The sequence below is a fragment of the Vigna unguiculata genome, chromosome 1, assembly GCF_004118075.2.
Source record: "Vigna unguiculata cultivar IT97K-499-35 chromosome 1, ASM411807v1, whole genome shotgun sequence".
Taxonomy (NCBI): domain Eukaryota; kingdom Viridiplantae; phylum Streptophyta; class Magnoliopsida; order Fabales; family Fabaceae; genus Vigna; species Vigna unguiculata.
In genome coordinates this window covers 15,328,725-15,348,201 of record NC_040279.1, presented here as the reverse complement: position 1 = coordinate 15,348,201, position 19,477 = coordinate 15,328,725, and the positions used below count along the sequence as shown (strand labels likewise).

Below are 19,477 nucleotides of genomic sequence, written 5' to 3'. Positions count from 1 at the left end.
ATCAAAGTAAAGTCTTGACTAATTTTAGTTTAAGTAATTACCTCTAATCAAATTAAAGTCTCAATTATTGGCAAAAACTTATTTAATCAAATGAAAGTTTCTAAACAAAATCAAAGTAAAGTCTCAATTTAATTTAAAAACCTTTTAACTCATATGATTAGCATGCATGTAGATTCAAAATCATTATTTTCTATTCGATTAAGAAGCAAAGGACATAGATAAACAAAAACCACAACAATAATCAAAATAACAAAACATATAAATTCATCTAACCTCAGAATCCATTTAAGAAATTACAGTGGAATCAACCCTTAAAGCTTAGCCCTCTATGGCTTTGATGGAATACATGATGATATGAAAGAAAGAAAATAAAAGAAAGAATGAGAGATGTGGTGGAGACGGTATCTGCCAAAACCAGAGAGTTCTAAGTGTCTAAGCTGTCAGCTGTAAATTGTCAGTTCCCCTCTTCTGCTCCCTTAAGTCTCTTTATATAGGCTTCCACTGGACTTTGGGCTTTATCTGTCAGTTGCTAAATTCTTTCATTTTTATTTAATTAATTAGCAACTCAATTTCTGTCCAATTTCCAATTCTGCCCCTCTTATTTGAGCATTTTTACAAAATTGACCAGAATTTGACCAGAGTTTGACCAGTTTGACCAGAGTTTGACCAGTTGACTGCCTATCAGATGCTGACACGTGGCAGTGCAGATTCTCTCTCCAGAATTAGGGTTTCACTCTCACACTCTTCTCCTTGGCTGACGGCGGCTGCTCCGGCTTCTTCTCCGGCGAGCGTGGCGGTGCGGAGCTGCGCGATCTGTTGCAATGGTGTGGAGTGCCTCCTCGTGGTGGTCGTGCAGGAGATGGTGGTATTCTGGTTCGCTCTCGGTGGCTGCCATGGCTGACGCGCTGTGGAGAAGCTTCGCGGAGGTGCAGGTTCGTGGTGGTGGTGCGCGTTGCAAGTTGCTGTGTTGTTGATGGTTTCCGCTACTGTTATGGCCGTTCTCGCTCACGGCTGCGCAGAGAAGATGGAGGCGGTGCTGCTCGCGGAATCTGGGTTCGCGGATGGTTGCAGGTGCGTCACAGGGAAGCTTCGTTGGCTCGAGTTCGCCGGAGTTTCAGATCTGCGATGAAGAATGGAGGTTGGTGGTGACGCCGTGGGGGTTGATGGAGGTCTGCGGTGGTTCTGCAGGAGATTGTGGCGGAACTCCGGCGAGTTGACGGTGGAAGGGGCTGCCATGGCTGAGTCACGAGGAAGAAGAACTCGCTCCATGGCTGCTGCGTGATCTGTGGTGGCCGGAAAAGGTGATGGCGGCGGCGGCTGCCATGGTGGGTGGAAGGGAAATTAGGGTTAGGGTTTCATGTGTGAGATGGAGGAGATGATGACGTGGCAAGATCTGAGTGGTCAATTTGGTGAGTGGAGGATTATGACACGTGGCAGCTTATGGTTGGATAATTTTAAAAGGTGGGGATTGCCACATGGCATGATCTGGTTGAGTGGAGTTTAAGTGGTAGGAAGGGTGCAACTTAGTGAAAACTGGGGTGCAGAACAGGTTTTTGTGGTCCACTTTAGGGAGGAGTGTGCAAATAAAATCTGGGGGTGCATTTAGCTCCTGATTTATTCTTTTCCAGAATTTCTTGATTTTGGACTTATTTTGTAACTTTGAATATTTCAAAATCACACTATTAATTGACCAAAAATAAATTCCAGCTGCATTAACAAACGTTAAAATATCCAATAATATTTTATGCAACTAAAATCAATTTTTACGCCACTTTTACCAAACTTACTCAATAAATCCAATAATCACAAATCCTAATTAAATCAATCTTTAAGCACAGAAAATTCAATTAAATCCCCAAATTTAAATATTGAATGAGGGCAAAAATTTGAACTCATCAGTATCTTTTATTTGCTTAGAGGCCCCTAAACTCTTCTATATAAGGGGTGCTCCTAGACATGTAAAAGAATTGAACATTTTGAAGTAAAAACACTCTTGTGTCTCAACCATTTGTGAGAGTTTCCTCCCTTGGGAGTGAATACTTTTAAGTCTTATCTTGCATAGCAAGTGGCGGCACACATCCACTCATCTTCAAGGTTGCCATGGCTTCTAGCCTAGCCTTGTAGTGGCGTGCTTCTCACATTTTAACCATTCCTTTCCTTTCCATTTTATGTTTTCTTCTTCCTTTAATTGTTCTTGGTTTTCTATGGTTTATGTGCTTTCCATTTCCTTTTTGTTTTGAATCAATCCATCATCTTCTTCTTTTGAGCTTTGTGAAAGGAACCTTCACATCTAGATAGCTTGCTATCTTAATGTCCAGTGGGGATTTCACTTAGCTTTCTTAATCAACTCACACAATATTCAATAATCTTAAAAAGGAACAAGATAATCCTTCATCACGTCTAGTGGTGCTTTAAAGGTGGGGTTGCTGGTGTTCCTTGAGTTGTGGCTCAGAACGTATCCCTTGAGTTGTGGCTCGGGATAGGTGTTAAGCACGTGGTATTCCTCCAGTTGTGGCTCGGAATAGCATCTCTTGAGTTGTGGCTCGGGATGCAGATGAACACGAGGAACCCTTGAGTTGTGGCTCGGGTTGGCGAGTGTTGCTGGTGTGAGTGTGCTGGTTGTGGCCAGTACGGATGGGTCCAGGTAGATTGCCCTCCTCAATTGTTGGTTGATGAGTTTGGTAGTCTTGGGACGATACGGACTATGTTCGTATATGAGAACTCTACCTGGCGTTGCGGTGTATGATCCGTAGCATGTTTTCCCGCACGTGCTCTGTCGGTTGTGGCCGATAGGTGAGGCAGCAAGTCACCTTGAAGTAATCCTTAGACGATGTATAATACAAATAACCCGATTTGAGGGTCAGATAGTAGGAATAAAAGTGTAGAACAATGTGGGAAGTTAAGTTAAGTATTGTGATACGTGTGTTTGTTGATATATATGTTTGTAGCCTTGTATATATGATTTATCTGCTAAGCTCACCCTATCTGCGTGTGTTTGGCGATGATCGTGTATGCGGTACACGGGAGCAGATATTGATGATGCAGGTGGCTCAGGTGCAGCTTAGTCGCGGAGAGGGGTTCGACTTGGGAAACTCTTACGTTTATTTACTGCTTTTGAAAATAGTTGTAAACCCTGATGGGTGATTTTATAACATTATGATTTTGGTTTTGTAGTGGATGTTAATAAACTTTATTCGATCGTTTAATAAAATTTGAGTTTTCCCGCGCTTTTGGAAAATGAGGTATTATTAAATGCGCTGAGTATTTTATTTTTCTTCATTTCATTTATAAAACCGTAATATCCTGATGGGATGCTATATTTGGTATCAGAGCAATGGTTTTCAAAATGATTTTTGGGGTCTATGGGGAGTGAGCATACTGTGTTACGCTTTCGTGACTAACTGTTTGTGTTATTATTTTATTTTTGGATATGAAATCCTAATTTGAGCTGTGTGTGTGAACAACTATAATATGTGGCGCGCATAAGCTATGGCTAACAGGAGGAGGAGGAACACCGCTGGAGCTGACGACATAGCTCAGGCGATCCATCGTATGGTGGACGCGATGCAGCCCATAGCAGCGCCATCCAGAGCTGTAGTGGCACCTACCAGGCCAGTATCTATGGAGGATTTCATGAAACATTGGCCGACCAAGTTCTCTGGCAAGGTCACTCTTGATGAGGCAGATGCCTGGATACGGGAGTGTGAGAAGATCTGTCGGGTGTTGGAATGCACGGATGAGCAGAAGTTGTTGTTTGTCACATTTCTCCTGGTGGCAGACGCGGAGTACTGGTGGCAGGGGATGCAGCAGTTGATGTAGACCCGTGAGGAGCAGGTGACCTGGGCTACCTTCAGGACGAGGTTCCTGGAGAAATATTTCCTGGACAGTGCGAGGCATGAGCGGGAAGCAGAGTTCCTCACGTTGCAGCAGGGAACCATGATTGTGGAGGCATACATTAAGAGGTTTGAGTACCTTGCACGTTTCTACACTCCGGTGGTCACTGAGGATTGAAGGTGTATGAAGTTTGAGGGGGGACTAAAACATGAGCTGCGCAGATTCTTGGTACCTCTCAGAATCAAAGAGTTCCCAGTTTTGGTCGAGTAGGCCAAAACAGTTGAGCAGCTGAAGATGGGGCCCAACCGAGCAGCACTGCCACAGAAGGCTGTGACAAACACTCGTCAACAGAAGAAACCTTATAGCAGGCCACGACTACCTCTAGGAGGCTACAGTGTTATAACTGTGGCGGGGAGCACTTGAGGAAAGATTGTACGAGACCTGCCAGTAGTACAGGTGGAGGCAGTAGCACTAGTAAGTGCTACGTGTGTGATCAGACTGGACACTTTGCACGACAATGTCCTAACCAAAAACCAGCTGGAGGTGCGCCAACTAAGAAACCTGTAGGAGTTCGCCCTAGAGCACCAGGGCGTGTTGACCATGAGTACCTCTCGCATATGCTCCCATCAATAAATTAATGATCATCGCAAGAGTAGAAGAACAACATACAGAGCAATCAAACAAGCAAAGGGTAAGCTAGAGCCAAAAAGATTTTTATCATGCAATTAGATATACCTTCACAGTCCAATATACATATATCACCCAAGCATGTTATGACCTTTCAGTCAATATACTAAGACTCGACTCGACTCATCCGGATACATATAACTTGATCGGATTTAGCGAATGCTTGCACTTGTGATGGATACCTCTACTCACTCCCGAGTTGCTCACCCCCGAGCTATGTGTTACAAGTGTTACAAGTGTTACAATGAATAAATTCCTTCACACACAAGGTTAGCCCTTAATGAGTTTCAGGCCTCCTGCAACTTACACCACAGGAGTTAGTCCGCTCTAAGTGAGACTAACTGACCCCTTAGAGTGTCAGGATGCAATCCTTACCTTGAATCCTTACCAAATTATATAGATGGGGCACCACCGTGGACACCCACTAACAGGGGCCATGGAATTACGTCCCGACCATTGAAGCACGACCCTGAAAATCTCACCTAGAGATTCCAAGGAATTACGCACTAACACGGACCAATCATGCTCAATCAATCAAGAAGGGTTTAACATGCATATACATATATATATATATATATATATATATATATATATATATATATATATATATATATATATATATATATATATATATATATATACACATATCACATACTAGTGCCTCACAATCCACCTCTTTCATATTCCTAGTGAATCCATACCAACCCATTATTCTCAAACCATGAATATGGAACTCCATCTCATATCAATGTCTTGCCACTTTCTTACCAACCATCTCGATTAGATCACAACCAAGATCATATCCAACCCGTCATTTTCAAACCAAGGATCACACAGTTTTTGCATACTTAACTCATTCATGCTCTTAAGAAGGTAATGACATTATGCAGTAGATCACCAGTCAATATATAAAACACAACAAACATCGCACCAACTCAAGCATCAGCCTCGCTCAAGCGAGGAACCCTCGCTCAGGCGAAAGGGCTCTTTCGCATAGGCGGCAGGTCCTCGCTTGGGCGAGACGACCAATAGTGAGGGTTGTTGGAACGCGGATTCTCGCTTAGGCGAGCCCCTCCTCGCTTAAGCGAGTTGTCTCCTCGCTCAAAAACAAGGTCCCTCGCCTGGGCTGAAAACTACAATGACGAGCCAAAGTTCTTACGTGTTCTCGCTTAGGCGAGCCCCTCTCGCCTGAGCGAGATGCCTTGCTCAAACGAGAGCTCTCCGCCTGAGCGAGAGCTCGAGTGTGAATCTGTCTTGTTCTGCAAATCTCGCCTGGGCGAGAACACGCGTTTCTCGCCACTATTTCCCTGTACAGTCACATTTCCACACCCAAACAATAATGCCAACCATACCATACATCCATAGTAACATATAAGCTCAAACATCACGAAATACAAGCAAAACAACAGCCACCGCACCAAGCAAGAGGGTTCTAGCTTCCCTTGCCTGGAAAATGCCAGGCAAACGACCTCGACACTTAAGCGAATGAGCACGAAAGTTCCCGAAGCAGATTTAAGAGCTGAAAGCCCTAACACAAAAGGGGTACGAGATTACTACAAGGAACCCTAACAGTAATTACGAAGAACCAAACCAGCGAAGAAGAGTATGAGTTGACGAACCACTTACATGAGCAAAAACAAGGTCGAGCTAAACTTGAATTTGATTGAACTTCAAACCCTAGCAGAGCTTTGGGAAAGGAAAAGGAGAGTAGGTAAGTTACTGTTTTGTAAGAAAGGCATAAATGAAAGGGGTTAGGCTGCCTTAGGGGCTTTGGACACCCTATGGGCAAGTACTTAGGCCTAACAGATGGGGCTAGACCCCTTTTAAATTTTTAGGGCAGAAAAAGATGGTTTTACATTCTCCCTAACAACAAAAATTTTCGACCTCAAAAATAAAGACTCACCAAGTAAACAAATGTGGATGTGATTTTCTCATGTCCTTCTCTAACTCCCAAGTCGAGTCACCTGTCCTCCGATCCCAAATGACTTTAACAAGACTAACAACTTTTCCTCGACGTTCCTCATCCTTGTTATCCTCTAAAGCGATGGGTGGTACTTCCACAGTGAGGTCTTCTCTGACCTGTATATCCGCGACTTCCAACACATGAGCCGGGTCAAACACATACTTCCTCAGTTATGAGACGTGGAATACTGGGTGGATGTTTGCAAACTGAGGAGGCAAGGCTATCTCGTAAGCCACCGGCCCAATCCTCCTCGTGATCTAACTAAGGAGTCAGTTAGTCTCACTTAGAGTAGACTGACTCCTGTGGTGAGAGTAGCAAGAGGCCTGAAACTCATTAAGGGCTAACCTTGTGTGTGGGGGATTGAAACATTGTAACATGATTGGTTGATGAATATTGTTTGGATTGTGTAATAGTATGTGATTACTTGATAAACTGTTTCTACTCTAGCTTACCCTTTGTTTGCTTGATTGCTTTGTATGTTGTTCTTCTACTTTTGCGATGATCATCAATTTATTGATGGGAGCAAATGTTAGAGGTACTCGAGGTCAACAAGGAAGAGATGATTCCGCTGCTTAGCCTTCTGGGCTGGATTCTACTACTTTGGACTTTCTTTTTGGGGCTATGGCCCAAATACTAGTTTGTCTTTTAATTTCCTATTTTTATTACTGATGAACATTGTATCTGGTTTAGTTGTGGCATAGTTGTGTGCCTTTGTTATTGTATGAAGTAGTGTTTAAACTCCAGCACTGTGTTTCTATATTATCCTGTGTGACACTTCCTTTAATCATGATTATAAATTAAATGGGGTGTTACACAATTTGGTAATCTTGTTTTTTTATAATTTAAATATAATTTTTAATCTATCACATCCATCAAATCACTCACAAACTTTAACAAACTTTACTCTTAATCCACCCATTTTCACCTTTAATCCACTGAAAGTGAACAACACAAACTTCACACGGTAATCCACTTGATGTCATCCTCTCCCTCTCCATCCGATCAACCTTGAGGGAGAGAGGTGAAGGAAGAGGGAAATTCATCTATTTTTAAATCATCTCTGTTATGATTTGGTTTGAGGGTGATATCGAGATTATAATTATGTCCACAATTTATATTTTAGCTTAATTATGAAAATGATGTAAAAATATGACTTTGCAAATTATTTTTACAAAAATAATTAACAATGAAAATTGGAAAATTGTTATAAAATAAGATTTAAAAAGTAATTTTTAGTTATAAATTTTTTTATTACATTATCTTTTAAATATTTTTTTTATTAAAATATGTTACTTTCATTTATACATTTTCATATTTTTTCTATGATAAATCAAACTTATATAATGATAATTTTTAATTATTATTAAAATAAAGTACAATTTGGTAATCTTTTTCTTTTATGATTGAAATATAATTTTTAATCTATCACATCCATCAAATTTGATGAAGGATTATCTTGTTTGTTTTTAAGACTATTGAATATGGTGTGAGTTGATTAAGAAAACTAAGTGAAATCCCCACTGGACATTAAGATAGCATGTTATCTAGATGTGAAGGTTCCTTTCACAAAGCTCAAGAAAAGAAGATGATGGATTGATTCAAACAAAAAGGAAATGGAAAGCACATAAACCAAGAACAATTAAAGGAAGAAGAAAACATATAATTGAAGGAAAGAAATGGTAAAAATGTGAGAAGCACGCCACTACAAGGCTAGGCTAGAAGCCATGGCAACCTTGAAGATGAGTGGATGTGTGCCACCACTTGCTATGCTAGAAGCCATGGCAACCTTTTAGAAGATTAATGAATATGGTGATGATTGATTAAGAAAACCAAGGAAATCCCCACTGGACATTAAGATAGCAAGCTATCTAGATGTGAAGGTTCCTTTCCAAGGTTCTAGAGAGGAGGAGAATGGATTGATGGAGAGTAAGAAATCAAAAGGAAAAACATATAATAGAAACAATATAAACAAAGAAGAGTAAAGAAACATAAAATGAAAAGCAAGGGAAAGGGGAGGAATGGAAGATTCACGCCACTACAAGGCTAGGCTAGAAGGAGCCATGGCAACCTTGAAGATGAGTCGTGTATGCCGCCACTTGCCAAGGCAAGATAACGCTTGAAAGAACTCCACTCCCTAAGGAGGAATGCTTTCACAAAAGGTTGAAACACAAAGTGTATAATTTCTCCAAAATGTTCAACCCTTCTAAAAGTGTTAGAGGTCCCCTTAAATAGACAAGTCTAGGGGCCCTTTAGCAAAACAACAAAGTAGAAGGTTACAAAAGAAACCTAGCATGTTCTAGAAAGTAGGTCAACATAGGGTGCACATGGGAGAAATTTCGTCCAAGCCTCCTAGGTGGCAAGTCTTCATGGCCAAGGCTCCTAAAGGAGGGTTCTAGAACTTTCTAGAAGACTTGGTGTCTAAGACATGTGGGCCTCCCCTTTCTAGATGCTTCTAGAAAGTCTTGTTCCTTCTCTTTCTTCCTTAGGATGCCAAGTGTCTCCCATGTAGTCCTCCTCCTTTCTTATTCCTACAAAAAGTAAATTAAGGAATTTATTAGCATGTTGGTTTAAGGTTAAGCTAATCTTGGGTCAACAAGTCCACCCTTAAGTCAAGGTCAACAAGTCAACTCAAAATAGTCAACCACAACCAAAATAGTCTCCTTACCTTTCCAAGGTTTATAGTAGTAGTCATTGTATGAAGTACTCTTCTTGGCCTCTTGTTTTCTTTTCAATTGGTTTTCAACTTTCAAGGCCAAGTGCAAAACTTTGCTAAGAGTGAAGTACTCATACAAGTCAACTACATCTTGAATTTCCCTCCTTAGACCACTCACAAACCTAGTGACTTTCTCTTCTTCATGCTCATCATGGAGTCCTACCTTTAAGAGCATGGACTCCATCAATTTGAAATATTCTTCAACACACATAGACCCTTGTTGAAGCCTTTGGAGCTTCAAAAGAGTCTCCATCCTATGATAGGAAGGTATAAAACATTCGCGCATTTTAACTTTATTGTCCATCCAAGAAGCCGCGGGTGGCTCTTGGTTATAATTGTCCATACAAATTTGATGCCACCAAGTCATGGCATACTCTTCAAACTCTAAAACTACCAAGTCTACTTGCTCTTGATCACTAACTCTATGAATGCTAAAAATTTGATCCACTTTTTGTTCCCACTCCATGTAAGCATTGGGGTCATGTTCTCCTTTGAACTTTGGGATTTTGATGGGAGGAGGTTGCCTTTGATGTTGCACTTGGTGCCTTCTTTCTCCACCCCATCCGGGCCTTCTTCTTCTTTCTTCACTTCCATAGGAGTCCACGGAAGGAGATCGCCTCCTTGCCCTTCTTTCCTTTCTTGGTTGGATTTGTTGTTGTTGTTGTTACACTTGTTCAATTTGTTGTTGCACTTGTTGTATTTGTTGCATTTGTTGTTGCATGAACATTTGAAAGGCTCTCTCTTGTTGTTCCCTATCTTCTTGCCTTTTAAGCTCCATTTGTTGGAGGAGGCTAGTGACATCAATGATGGTCCCTTGATATGCCACGGGAGTCACCACTTGAGGTGAGTATGGAGAAGCCGAACCTTCTCCCTTTCTTACATCCTCCAAAACCGGACTCAAATCCATGTTTTCCTATAAAACAACTCCAAAAATTCGAGACAAGTAAAGAAGTTGGTTAGCAAATGATAAGAAACTTGTGACCAAGTGTGGTCAAAATAAACAACCCAAGTGTTTTGATCACTCTTGATGAAGGATTAACTTGTTTCTTTTTAAAATTATTGAATATGGTGTGAGTTGATTAAGAAAGCTAAGTGAAATCCCCACTGGACATTAAGATAGCAAGCTATCTAGATGTTGTTCAAATCAGATCTGTCTAATCACCTTAACCACAAGGGGATCTGAATTGATTAATAGGCTTTTACTGGTTTAAGATGAATCTTGGAAAGATCTTTAGGTTTTAAAGCTCAATTAATCAATTACACAGTTCTGGGTTAATGGACTGTTTAAAACAATCAAGAAGGATTAAACAACTAATCGATTATCGTGAGTATATTTTCACTTACTTTGTACCATACTCACAGCTAATCCATTAGTTAAAAAACTAATCATATGCAGAATTACACAGCAGGCCTGAAATACATTTGATAAAGAGAAGCTAATTGCCTAATGCATATCCTAACTGGACCAAGCTATGTTTTATCCTAGATCAGTAGACATCATCAAAATTGTTCTTCATTTATGGATGAAAGGCTCCCCCTTCCAACAATCTCCCCCGTTTTGATGATGTCCAAAATATGGGTTGTGATAGGCCTGCCTGCAACACATTTAGCGAACAACAACAACAGTACCAGCATAGGCATAAACCAGACAACAGAAAACAGCATAGGCATTTAACAGATATCATTTTCATTCCATACTCCCCCTACCAATATAAACTATCAATATACCAAATCTCCCCCTTTTTGGACATTAGAAAAAAAAATCAGACAAATTTAGGATGCAATACAGAACAACAGGAAAATTGTATCTAAACAGCGCAGCAATGTAAGAGATGCAGCAGGAGATAATGCATAACAACTAGGATAACAACCAGAATGCATAACAATTTCGCATAATGGATTAGCGGGCTCCTTTTGAGAAATTAAGTAGCAACTATGTGATGCAGAACTTAACACAGACTAAGCTTCAGACAGAACACGATAATGGATTAAGGCCAAGGTTAGGCAAGCAGCTACACAGTTTGAACACAATAGGCATACAATATATGACAATACTAACAACGCAGCAGGTGAAATCAGTAGCGCAGGTTAACATCAGAGTACAGACAGCCATAAATCAAATCAGCAATTAAGTATTGCAATATCAGTTTAAATCAGTTGCAATATCACAATAGAAGAGGAACTTTTCACCTTGGCAATGCCTAAAATTTGACCTTTGTTATTAACACCTCTTGTAACATGACCAATAGTTGGCTTTGTAAGATATCCTGCAGAACTTCTTCACATCTCCTTTCATGTGTCTTGAGCATCCATTATATAAAAGCTACATTGTTTTCCTTGCATCAAGACATACCTGAAACAAAGATTAAAGAGAAGATGCAGGTACCCAATTGAACTTGGGTCCTTTTATGTTAGTGGTTTGAGGTGTTCCTTTAGGTACCCATTTGTACTCTCCTTTAGGAACCCCACAATTTTTAAAGTAGCAGGAATTAGAAAAATGGCCAGGTTCAGAACAGTAAGTGCAGATAATAGAGGATGGTTTGCTCATATCTAGAAAACTTCTGGTGCCTAATGGATTAGATTTGCCACTGTAAGCTATTCCCTCTTTATTAAGCACACTCCTTTGAGATCCTAACACTGCATCAAGGTTTGATCTTCCCAAAGTGAATTTTGAGAGAGTTTTCATTAGGTAATCTATCTTTTCTAGCTGTCCTGGGCATTTTTCACATTGGGGAGAGCTTGTGTCATCTTTGGACTTAGAGTGTTTCTTAGATTTCTCTAGTTTTTCAAGACTTGTTATCAGATTTTCATTTTCCTCTTCTAGTTCCTTTACTCTACCTTCAAGCCATTTAATTTCTCCTCTACGCTTATTATTTGACTTTTGCAAATTTGTGGCTTCCTTATGCAATTCATTAAAAGCATCAAGTAATTCATAGTAGTTATTTTCATCATCATTGGAGTTGAAACTACTCACACTGCTCTTAGAAGAGCTTGTTCCAGCCATAAGACAGAGGTTGGTCTCTTCCTCAATGCTTCCATCAGATTCACTGGATGAGCTGGAGTCACTGTTGTAAGCTTTCCTTTTCTTCTTGTGCTTGTCTGCCTCACCTTTCTCTTCTAGTTTTTGCTTCAGCTTGAGGGCAGGGCATTCAGGTTTGATGTGTCCCATTTTTCCACACTTATAGCAGGTTGGAACATGTTTTTCTTGTTTCCTAGAAGATCTTTTAATTTCTGCAGAATTACTGTTAGATTTGTTCTTGTGCTTTAGAAATTTTGAGAACCCCTTTACCATTAGTCTCAAAGCTTCATTGTCAAAGTTATAATCATCATTAGAGTCATCTGCAGATTCTGCTTTCTTCAGTTTTGCTGCAGATTTTACAGCACTCTTCAAGGCTATTGTGTGCCTCTTTTCTCCATCCTCTTCTTCCTTGAGTCTTCCAAGCTCTAGTTCATGTTCCCTTAGTTTCCCAAAGAGTGTGGCCATGTTCATGCTAGTGAGATCTCTGGATTCTGAAATTGCAGTGACTTTGGGCTGCCATATCCTATTTAAGCTCTTCAAAATTTTGATATTGAGTTCCTCTTTGTCAAAATTCTTGCCAAGAGCTAGGAGGTGATTTACTATATGTGTAAATCTTTTCTGCACATCACAAATGCTTTCTCCAGACTTCATCCTGAACATCTCATACTCTTGAATGAGAGTGTTCTTCCTTGCTCTTTTTACCTCATCCGTGCCCTCATGGGTGACCTCCAAAACATCCCACATCTCTTTGGCTGATTCACACACAGATACCCTGTAAAATTCATCCAAAGTTAGTGCAGAGGATATAATATTTTTGGCTCTAACATCATAGTGTGCCCTTTTATTTTCATCAAGAGTCCACTGTGAGAACTCTTTAAGAACAATTTTGCCTTCCACAACTTTAATGGGTTGAAAAGATCCATTAACTACAGCATCCCAGACCCCTTTGTCCATTGATTCAAGAAAAATTTTCATTCTAATTTTCCAAAAAGGGTAGTTTTCACCAGCAAACAAAGGTGGCCTGTTGATGGATGCCCCTTCAGCAAAGGTTTGAGATGTATTAGACATATCAGGATCTTTCTAATCGATTATCGTGCGATTAGCCAGCTCTGGTGCCAATTGTTAAAATCAGATCTGTCTAATCACCTTAACCACAAGGGGATCTGAATTGATTAATAGGCTTTTACTGGTTTAAGATGAATCTTGGAAAGATCTTTAGGTTTTAAAGCTCAATTAATCAATTACACAGTTCTGGGTTAATGGACTGTTTAAAACAATCAAGAAGGATTAAGAGAGAGAAGAAGGAATCAAGACACACAATTTATACTGGTTCGATTCAAGGCGAATCTACATCCAGTCTTCTCCTAAGTAACACACTTAGGAGGATTCCACTAAACAGAAAGGTTCCAAGAATTACAAGCACACCTATGTAATTCTAACCCCCAAAACCCAAGAACTTGATTCAACAATCAAGAACTCCCCCTAGGAGCAATGCATCCACACAATTGCACCTAGGTCCACATTTCAAACACTGAACCTACTGTAATCAGAAATACAGAAAACAAAACAAGAAACGAAAACACCTAAGCTGTGCAGATTTGACTTGATGCTCCTTGAATCAAGCAAGATCCATCATGATAGAATCAACCATCAATTCTTCTTGGATCTGTACTTGAGTTATCTTGCAGAATCTTCTGAAACTTTGTGTCTCTCAGATGGCTCTATCTCAAATGAAAACTGTGTGATCTTCCTGATTTTTTCCAGACCCAAAACAGATTCCAAAACAGCTTTTATACAAAGGTTTTTGCTGTCACTAATTCGATTAGCAATTTACCTAATCGATTATCGTGAGTATATTTTCACTTACTTTGTACCATACTCACAGCTAATCCATTAGTTAAAAAACTAATCATATGCAGAATTACACAGCAGGCCTGAAATACATTTGATAAAGAGAAGCTAATTGCCTAATGCATATCCTAACTGGACCAAGCTATGTTTTATCCTAGATCAGTAGACATCATCAAAATTGTTCTTCATTTATGGATGAAAGGCTCCCCCTTCCAACAGATGTGAAGGTTCCTTTCACAAAGCTCAAGAGAAGAAGATGATGGATTGATTCAAAACAAAAAGGAAATGGAAGGCACATAAACCATAGAAAACAAAGAACAATTAAAGGAAGAAGAAAACATAAAATGGAAAGGAAAGAAATGGTAAAAATGTGAGAAGCACGCCACTACAAGTCTAGGCTAGAAGCCATGGCAACCTTGAAGATGAGTGGATGTGTGCCGCCACTTGCTATGCTAGATAAGCTTAAAAGTATTCACTCCCTAGGGAGGAAACTCTCACAAATGGTTGAGACACAAGAGTGATTTTACTTCAAAATGTTCAACCCTTTTACATGTCTAGGAGCACCCCTTATATAGAAGAGTTTAGGGGCCTCTAAGCAAATAAAAGATACCTAACGATGTCTCTACAAAAACCTAACCCTAGCTTCTAGAAACTGGGTCAAATAAGGTTACAAAAATGAGAGACAAAAGAGCTAACTATGGTGTGTGCAAGGCTAATTTCGTTCTAGCACAAAAGGAGACAAAGAATGTGTCTCATATGTCTCCAAAAAGTGGTCAAAGTGTGCTAAAAACAAAGGAGACCAAAGGTACATAGGTATACTTGCTTCATGCCTTTTACTTTATGCTTTATGCCTTTGCTTTACTCTCTCCTCCACATCATTTATGCTCCCCAATCACCATGCGCCACCTAGCATTGCTTTCTTACTCCTAATTAACCTACAAAGCAAATAAACATAGATTAGCATGTTGGCTTAAGTCAAGTCAACTATAGTGAACAAGTCAAACCTAGTCAAAGGTCAACAAGTCAACTAAAGTTGATTCAACTAGGTCAACTTAGGGAATCAAAAATAACAAACACAAATGAAAGGGATGAAGGATTAGTGAACTTCCTTTTTAAAAGGAGACCAAAGGTACATAGGTATACTTGCTTCATGCCTTTTACTTTATGCTTTATGCCTTTGCTTTACTCTCTCCTCCACATCATTTATGCTCCCCAATCACCATGCGCCACCTAGCATTGCTTTCTTACTCCTAATTAACCTACAAAGCAAATAAACATAGACTAGCATGTTGGCTTAAGTCAAGTCAACTATAGTGAACAAGTCAAACCTAGTCAAAGGTCAACAAGTCAACTAAAGTTGATTCAACTAAGTCAACTTAGGGAATCAAAAATAACAAACACAAATGAAAGGGATGAAGGATTAGTGAACTTCCTTTTTAAACATGCTTAGTCTTCTTAAGCATGTGCCTTCATCCTTGGTTGGTGTTAATCCTTCATTAACTCTCCCTCAAAGCAACAAGGCAAGGCTACACTCAAATCCACCAAAAAGGAGTGAAATGCTTTCAAAGTTTTTGGAAACCTTTTCAAGACAAGTTTAAGTGGCTTGGCCACTACACTCAAAGGAAAGCAAAGGAAGAAGACTACTAAGACAAAACAAAGAACCTAAAGACAAGCAATAAAAGTACTTAAAGCCAAGAAAGCTAAACTCTAAGGAAAGGATATCAAAGTGACAAAACTTTAAATCAAAACAAGTAAGAAAACCACATGAAAAGACTCTATTGGAAAAATACTTGAACTATGCATCACCAAGTCTCAAATCATGCATACACCAAGAAAGATCATAACCAAGTTTTAAGCAATGATGAAGGATTATCTTGTTTCCTTTTAGAGTTATGAATATGGTGAAGTTGTTTAAGAAAGCTTTTTGAAAATTCCCACTGGACATTAAGATAGCATGTTATCTAGATGTGAAGGTTCATTTCTCAAGCTCATGAAAGGAAGAAGAGAGTTGGATTCAAGCTTAAACACACACAGCAATAACAACACTTAAAGAGCAAAATGAAAGAAGAAAAATTAAAAATGGAAAGCATAGAAGATAAAGAATGGAAGAAGCACGCCACTCATAGGGGGATCTAAGCCAACCAAACCCTAGAGATGAGTGATGGTGCCGCCACTTGCAAGCAAGATAAGGCAAAGGTGAGTTCACTTCTAGGAAGGAGAGCTCACGAAAATTGGTGGTTGAATGCACAAAGTTTATAAAAAAATGATCAACCCTTTTACAAGAGAAGGACCACCCTTTAAATAGGAGTTCATAGGGGTCCTTTAGCAAATACAAAAACATGAAAAAGGATTAACTAGCAAACCCTAAACCTAATGTGAGAGTGAGTCTTGGCCAAGTGAAGGGAGATGATTGGTGGAGGCATTCCCATGAGGATTCTAGGCCAAAAGAGGAAGGAGACCAAGTGACCTTCTAAGGCATAAACCACAAAGGCAAAAGGAGACAAGGTACATGTCTACTTTTGCTTTTGCTTTATGCTTTTTGCTTCCTCTCTCTTCCACTTCATCCAAGTGCTCCAATCACCAAGTGCCACCTAGCCATGCTCTACTTTCTCTTAATTACATACAAAACAAGACAAACAAGGATTAACATGTTGGTTTAAGTTAATCTAATCTTGGTCAAAGGTCAACTTTGGATCAAAGTCAACCAAAATAAGTCAACTAGAAACCAACTTAGGGAATTCAAACTAAAGTAATGCAAAACAAAGATAAAGGTGATGGAATAGAAGACTCCCCTCTAGACATGCTTCTAGTGATCCTTCTTGGGGGAGCTTCTAAGGAGGTGGTCACGCCTTCATCAAACATGGAACTAATTAGCCAATATCACCCAACACCCAAATATGAAAACTAGTAGCATAACACTTAGTGGAAACACAATTTTGGTTCATCAAAGAGCCATATTTCTCTCCGTAAGATTGTAAAAGTGTACCAAAATTTTTCTTCTTTCAAAAACTAGTTTCACAAAATGATGAGAAAGGTGTTTTGGGTGGCTTGGTACTTAGTTCCCAAATTTTTAGGCCAAAAATCAAGTTCAAGGAGCATACATCAAACAAGACCTAAGGTGAATGCAATATTCACTTAGAATAACAAGAACAAGAAAACTTCAAGCTAACATATGACATATGACTCAAGCAAAAGTTAGGCACATTTAAAGACTCAAACATGTAGCTATCATGCATTTAAACTTTTGGAAATGAAGGTCAATGATTAAGCACACAAAGACATGTTATCCAACAACATTTAGGAGTAAGAAGAGTAACAAAAACAGTAGCCAAAACTGCCCAACATAACCTGAAAAACGTTGATTCGCGGTGATCTTGGCAGTTCTGACCTTTCCTCACTATTTCAATCATAACTCTCTCCACAGAACTCCAAATGCATTGGTTCTTTTTTTGTTAAAAACTAGACTAACAGAGCTTTATTTTGACATCAAGAACGTAATTTTTGGACCACTGAGCAGGTGCATTTTAATCTTTTAAAATCGTGAACAGTTTCTGCCAGCATTGTTTTTATGTGGACCATTCAAAGATAGCTACACAAGACAAGGTTAGAACATGAAAACACCATATTCAAGGAAAACCAGGCTCTGATACCAAATGATGTAGGATTATCTTGTTCCTTTTAGAAGATTAATGAATATTGTGATGATTGATTAAGAAAACCAAGGAAATCCCCACTCGACATTAACATAGCAAGCTATCTAGATGGAAAGGTTCCTTTCCAAGGTTCTAGAGAGGAGGAGAATGGATTGATGGAGAGTATGAAATCAAAAGGAAAAACATATAATAGAAACAATATAAACCAAGAAGAGTAAAGAAACATAAAATGAAAAGTAAGGGAAAGGGGAGGAATGGAGGATTCACGCCACTACAAGGCTAGGCTAGAAGAAGCCATGGCAACCTTGAAGATGAGTGGTGTATGCCGACACTTGCCAAGGCAAGATAACGCTTGAAAGAAATCCACTCCCTAAGGAGGAATGCTCTCACAAAAGGTTGAAACACAAAGTGTATAATTTCTCCAAAATGTTCAACCCTTCAATAGACAAGTCTAAAGGCCCCTTAGCAAAACAACAAAGTAGAAGGTTACAAAAGAAACCTAGCATGTTCTATAAAGTAGGTCAACATAGGGTGCACATGGGAGAAATTTCGTCCAAGTCTCCTAGGTGGCAAGTCTTCATGGCCAAGTGATAACTCAATTTCTATACCTTCATATTGAAGCTTATTGCACTCACTTGCCATTTTTAGTTTCCTTTATCGTTCATCATAGCTTAAAAATGTGATATTTTAAAGTTGTCTTCAAAAGCAGCAGTATCGCCTGGCGGTATTTATTACCGCCCGGCGCATCTTAAAGGATCATTTTCCATTGTCACGTTCCCGCCTGGCGCTATCCTTCTTCCGCTAGGCGCTGGCGGAAAAACGCTAATTTTTCAGCACTGACCTTTGCTGCTTGTTTTGATCATAACTCTCTCTACAGGTGTCCAAATGAGTTGGTTCTTGTTGCGTTGGATTCTACACTCAAAGAGATTTAATTGAAGTGGTAGAACGCAATTTTTGGAATTTTGTGCGAGATGCAGTTTACTCTGGAAGATGGCAGCAGTTACAAAGGCAAAAACCACCTCATGCTTTCGTTGAAAACTTGGTGCATTTAGCAAAGCCTTGAGCAGACCCTTTCTTCACCTAATGGGCTTCTTCTCTGCACATGGAATAGCCCAAAAAGGGAGCTGATCTAGGGTTGGCCATCATTGCCACATCAGCAGACAAAACAGAAGAAAATTTTGTAAGGACTGGCAGCACACACACTCAAAAAAAGCAGGATTAGCTTTTGGCAGCTTTTGGACAGAATGTTGTTGGGAATTTGGAGAGGCAAATTGGTGCAGAGGGGAGGGGGCTGGAATTGAAGAAAGAAAAAGAGGGGATAGAGAGAACGATGGAGTTTTTCAGGGACCATTGCTGTGCAATTTTATTTTGTTAGCTCTTAGACAACACCATCATTCTGGATTCTCTGAAAAACTTTTCTCTTCAAGGTCCTCGAAGATGAATTGCTGAACACTTTGCATTGTGATATGGATTGTGAGTTTTATTTTAGTTTGCTATTCAGTTGTTATTTTGATTCCAAGACTATGTAAGTTGAAACCCATGATGAATGTTCTTGTCAATTCAATCTGTTGTGGGAGTTTTATGTCTTCAATGAATATTTCCAGCTTGCATTTTACACTTTGCTTCTGATTTTATATTTTCATTTTGTTCTGCACTTCATTCTCTGCTGTCCACAGACCATCCATATTGGTTGAATACATCCTAGTTTAAAGTTACTCTGCATTTTTATTAGGTTTAATTTATAGTTACTGTTTAAG

The 19,477-nt window shown here is 39.5% G+C and overlaps 1 protein-coding gene across 1 annotated transcript; it reads left to right on the top strand.

Annotated features, from left to right (window-relative positions):
- The first annotated feature begins 3,489 nt into the window (after positions 1–3,489).
- LOC114188690 lies at positions 3,490–4,011 on the top strand. The gene is made up of 2 exons (XM_028077290.1): positions 3,490–3,815; positions 3,888–4,011. The coding sequence occupies exons 1-2, from the start codon at positions 3,490–3,492 to the stop codon at positions 4,009–4,011; spliced, it is 450 nt and encodes a 149-aa protein (XP_027933091.1).
- The last annotated feature ends 15,466 nt before the right edge of the window (positions 4,012–19,477 follow it).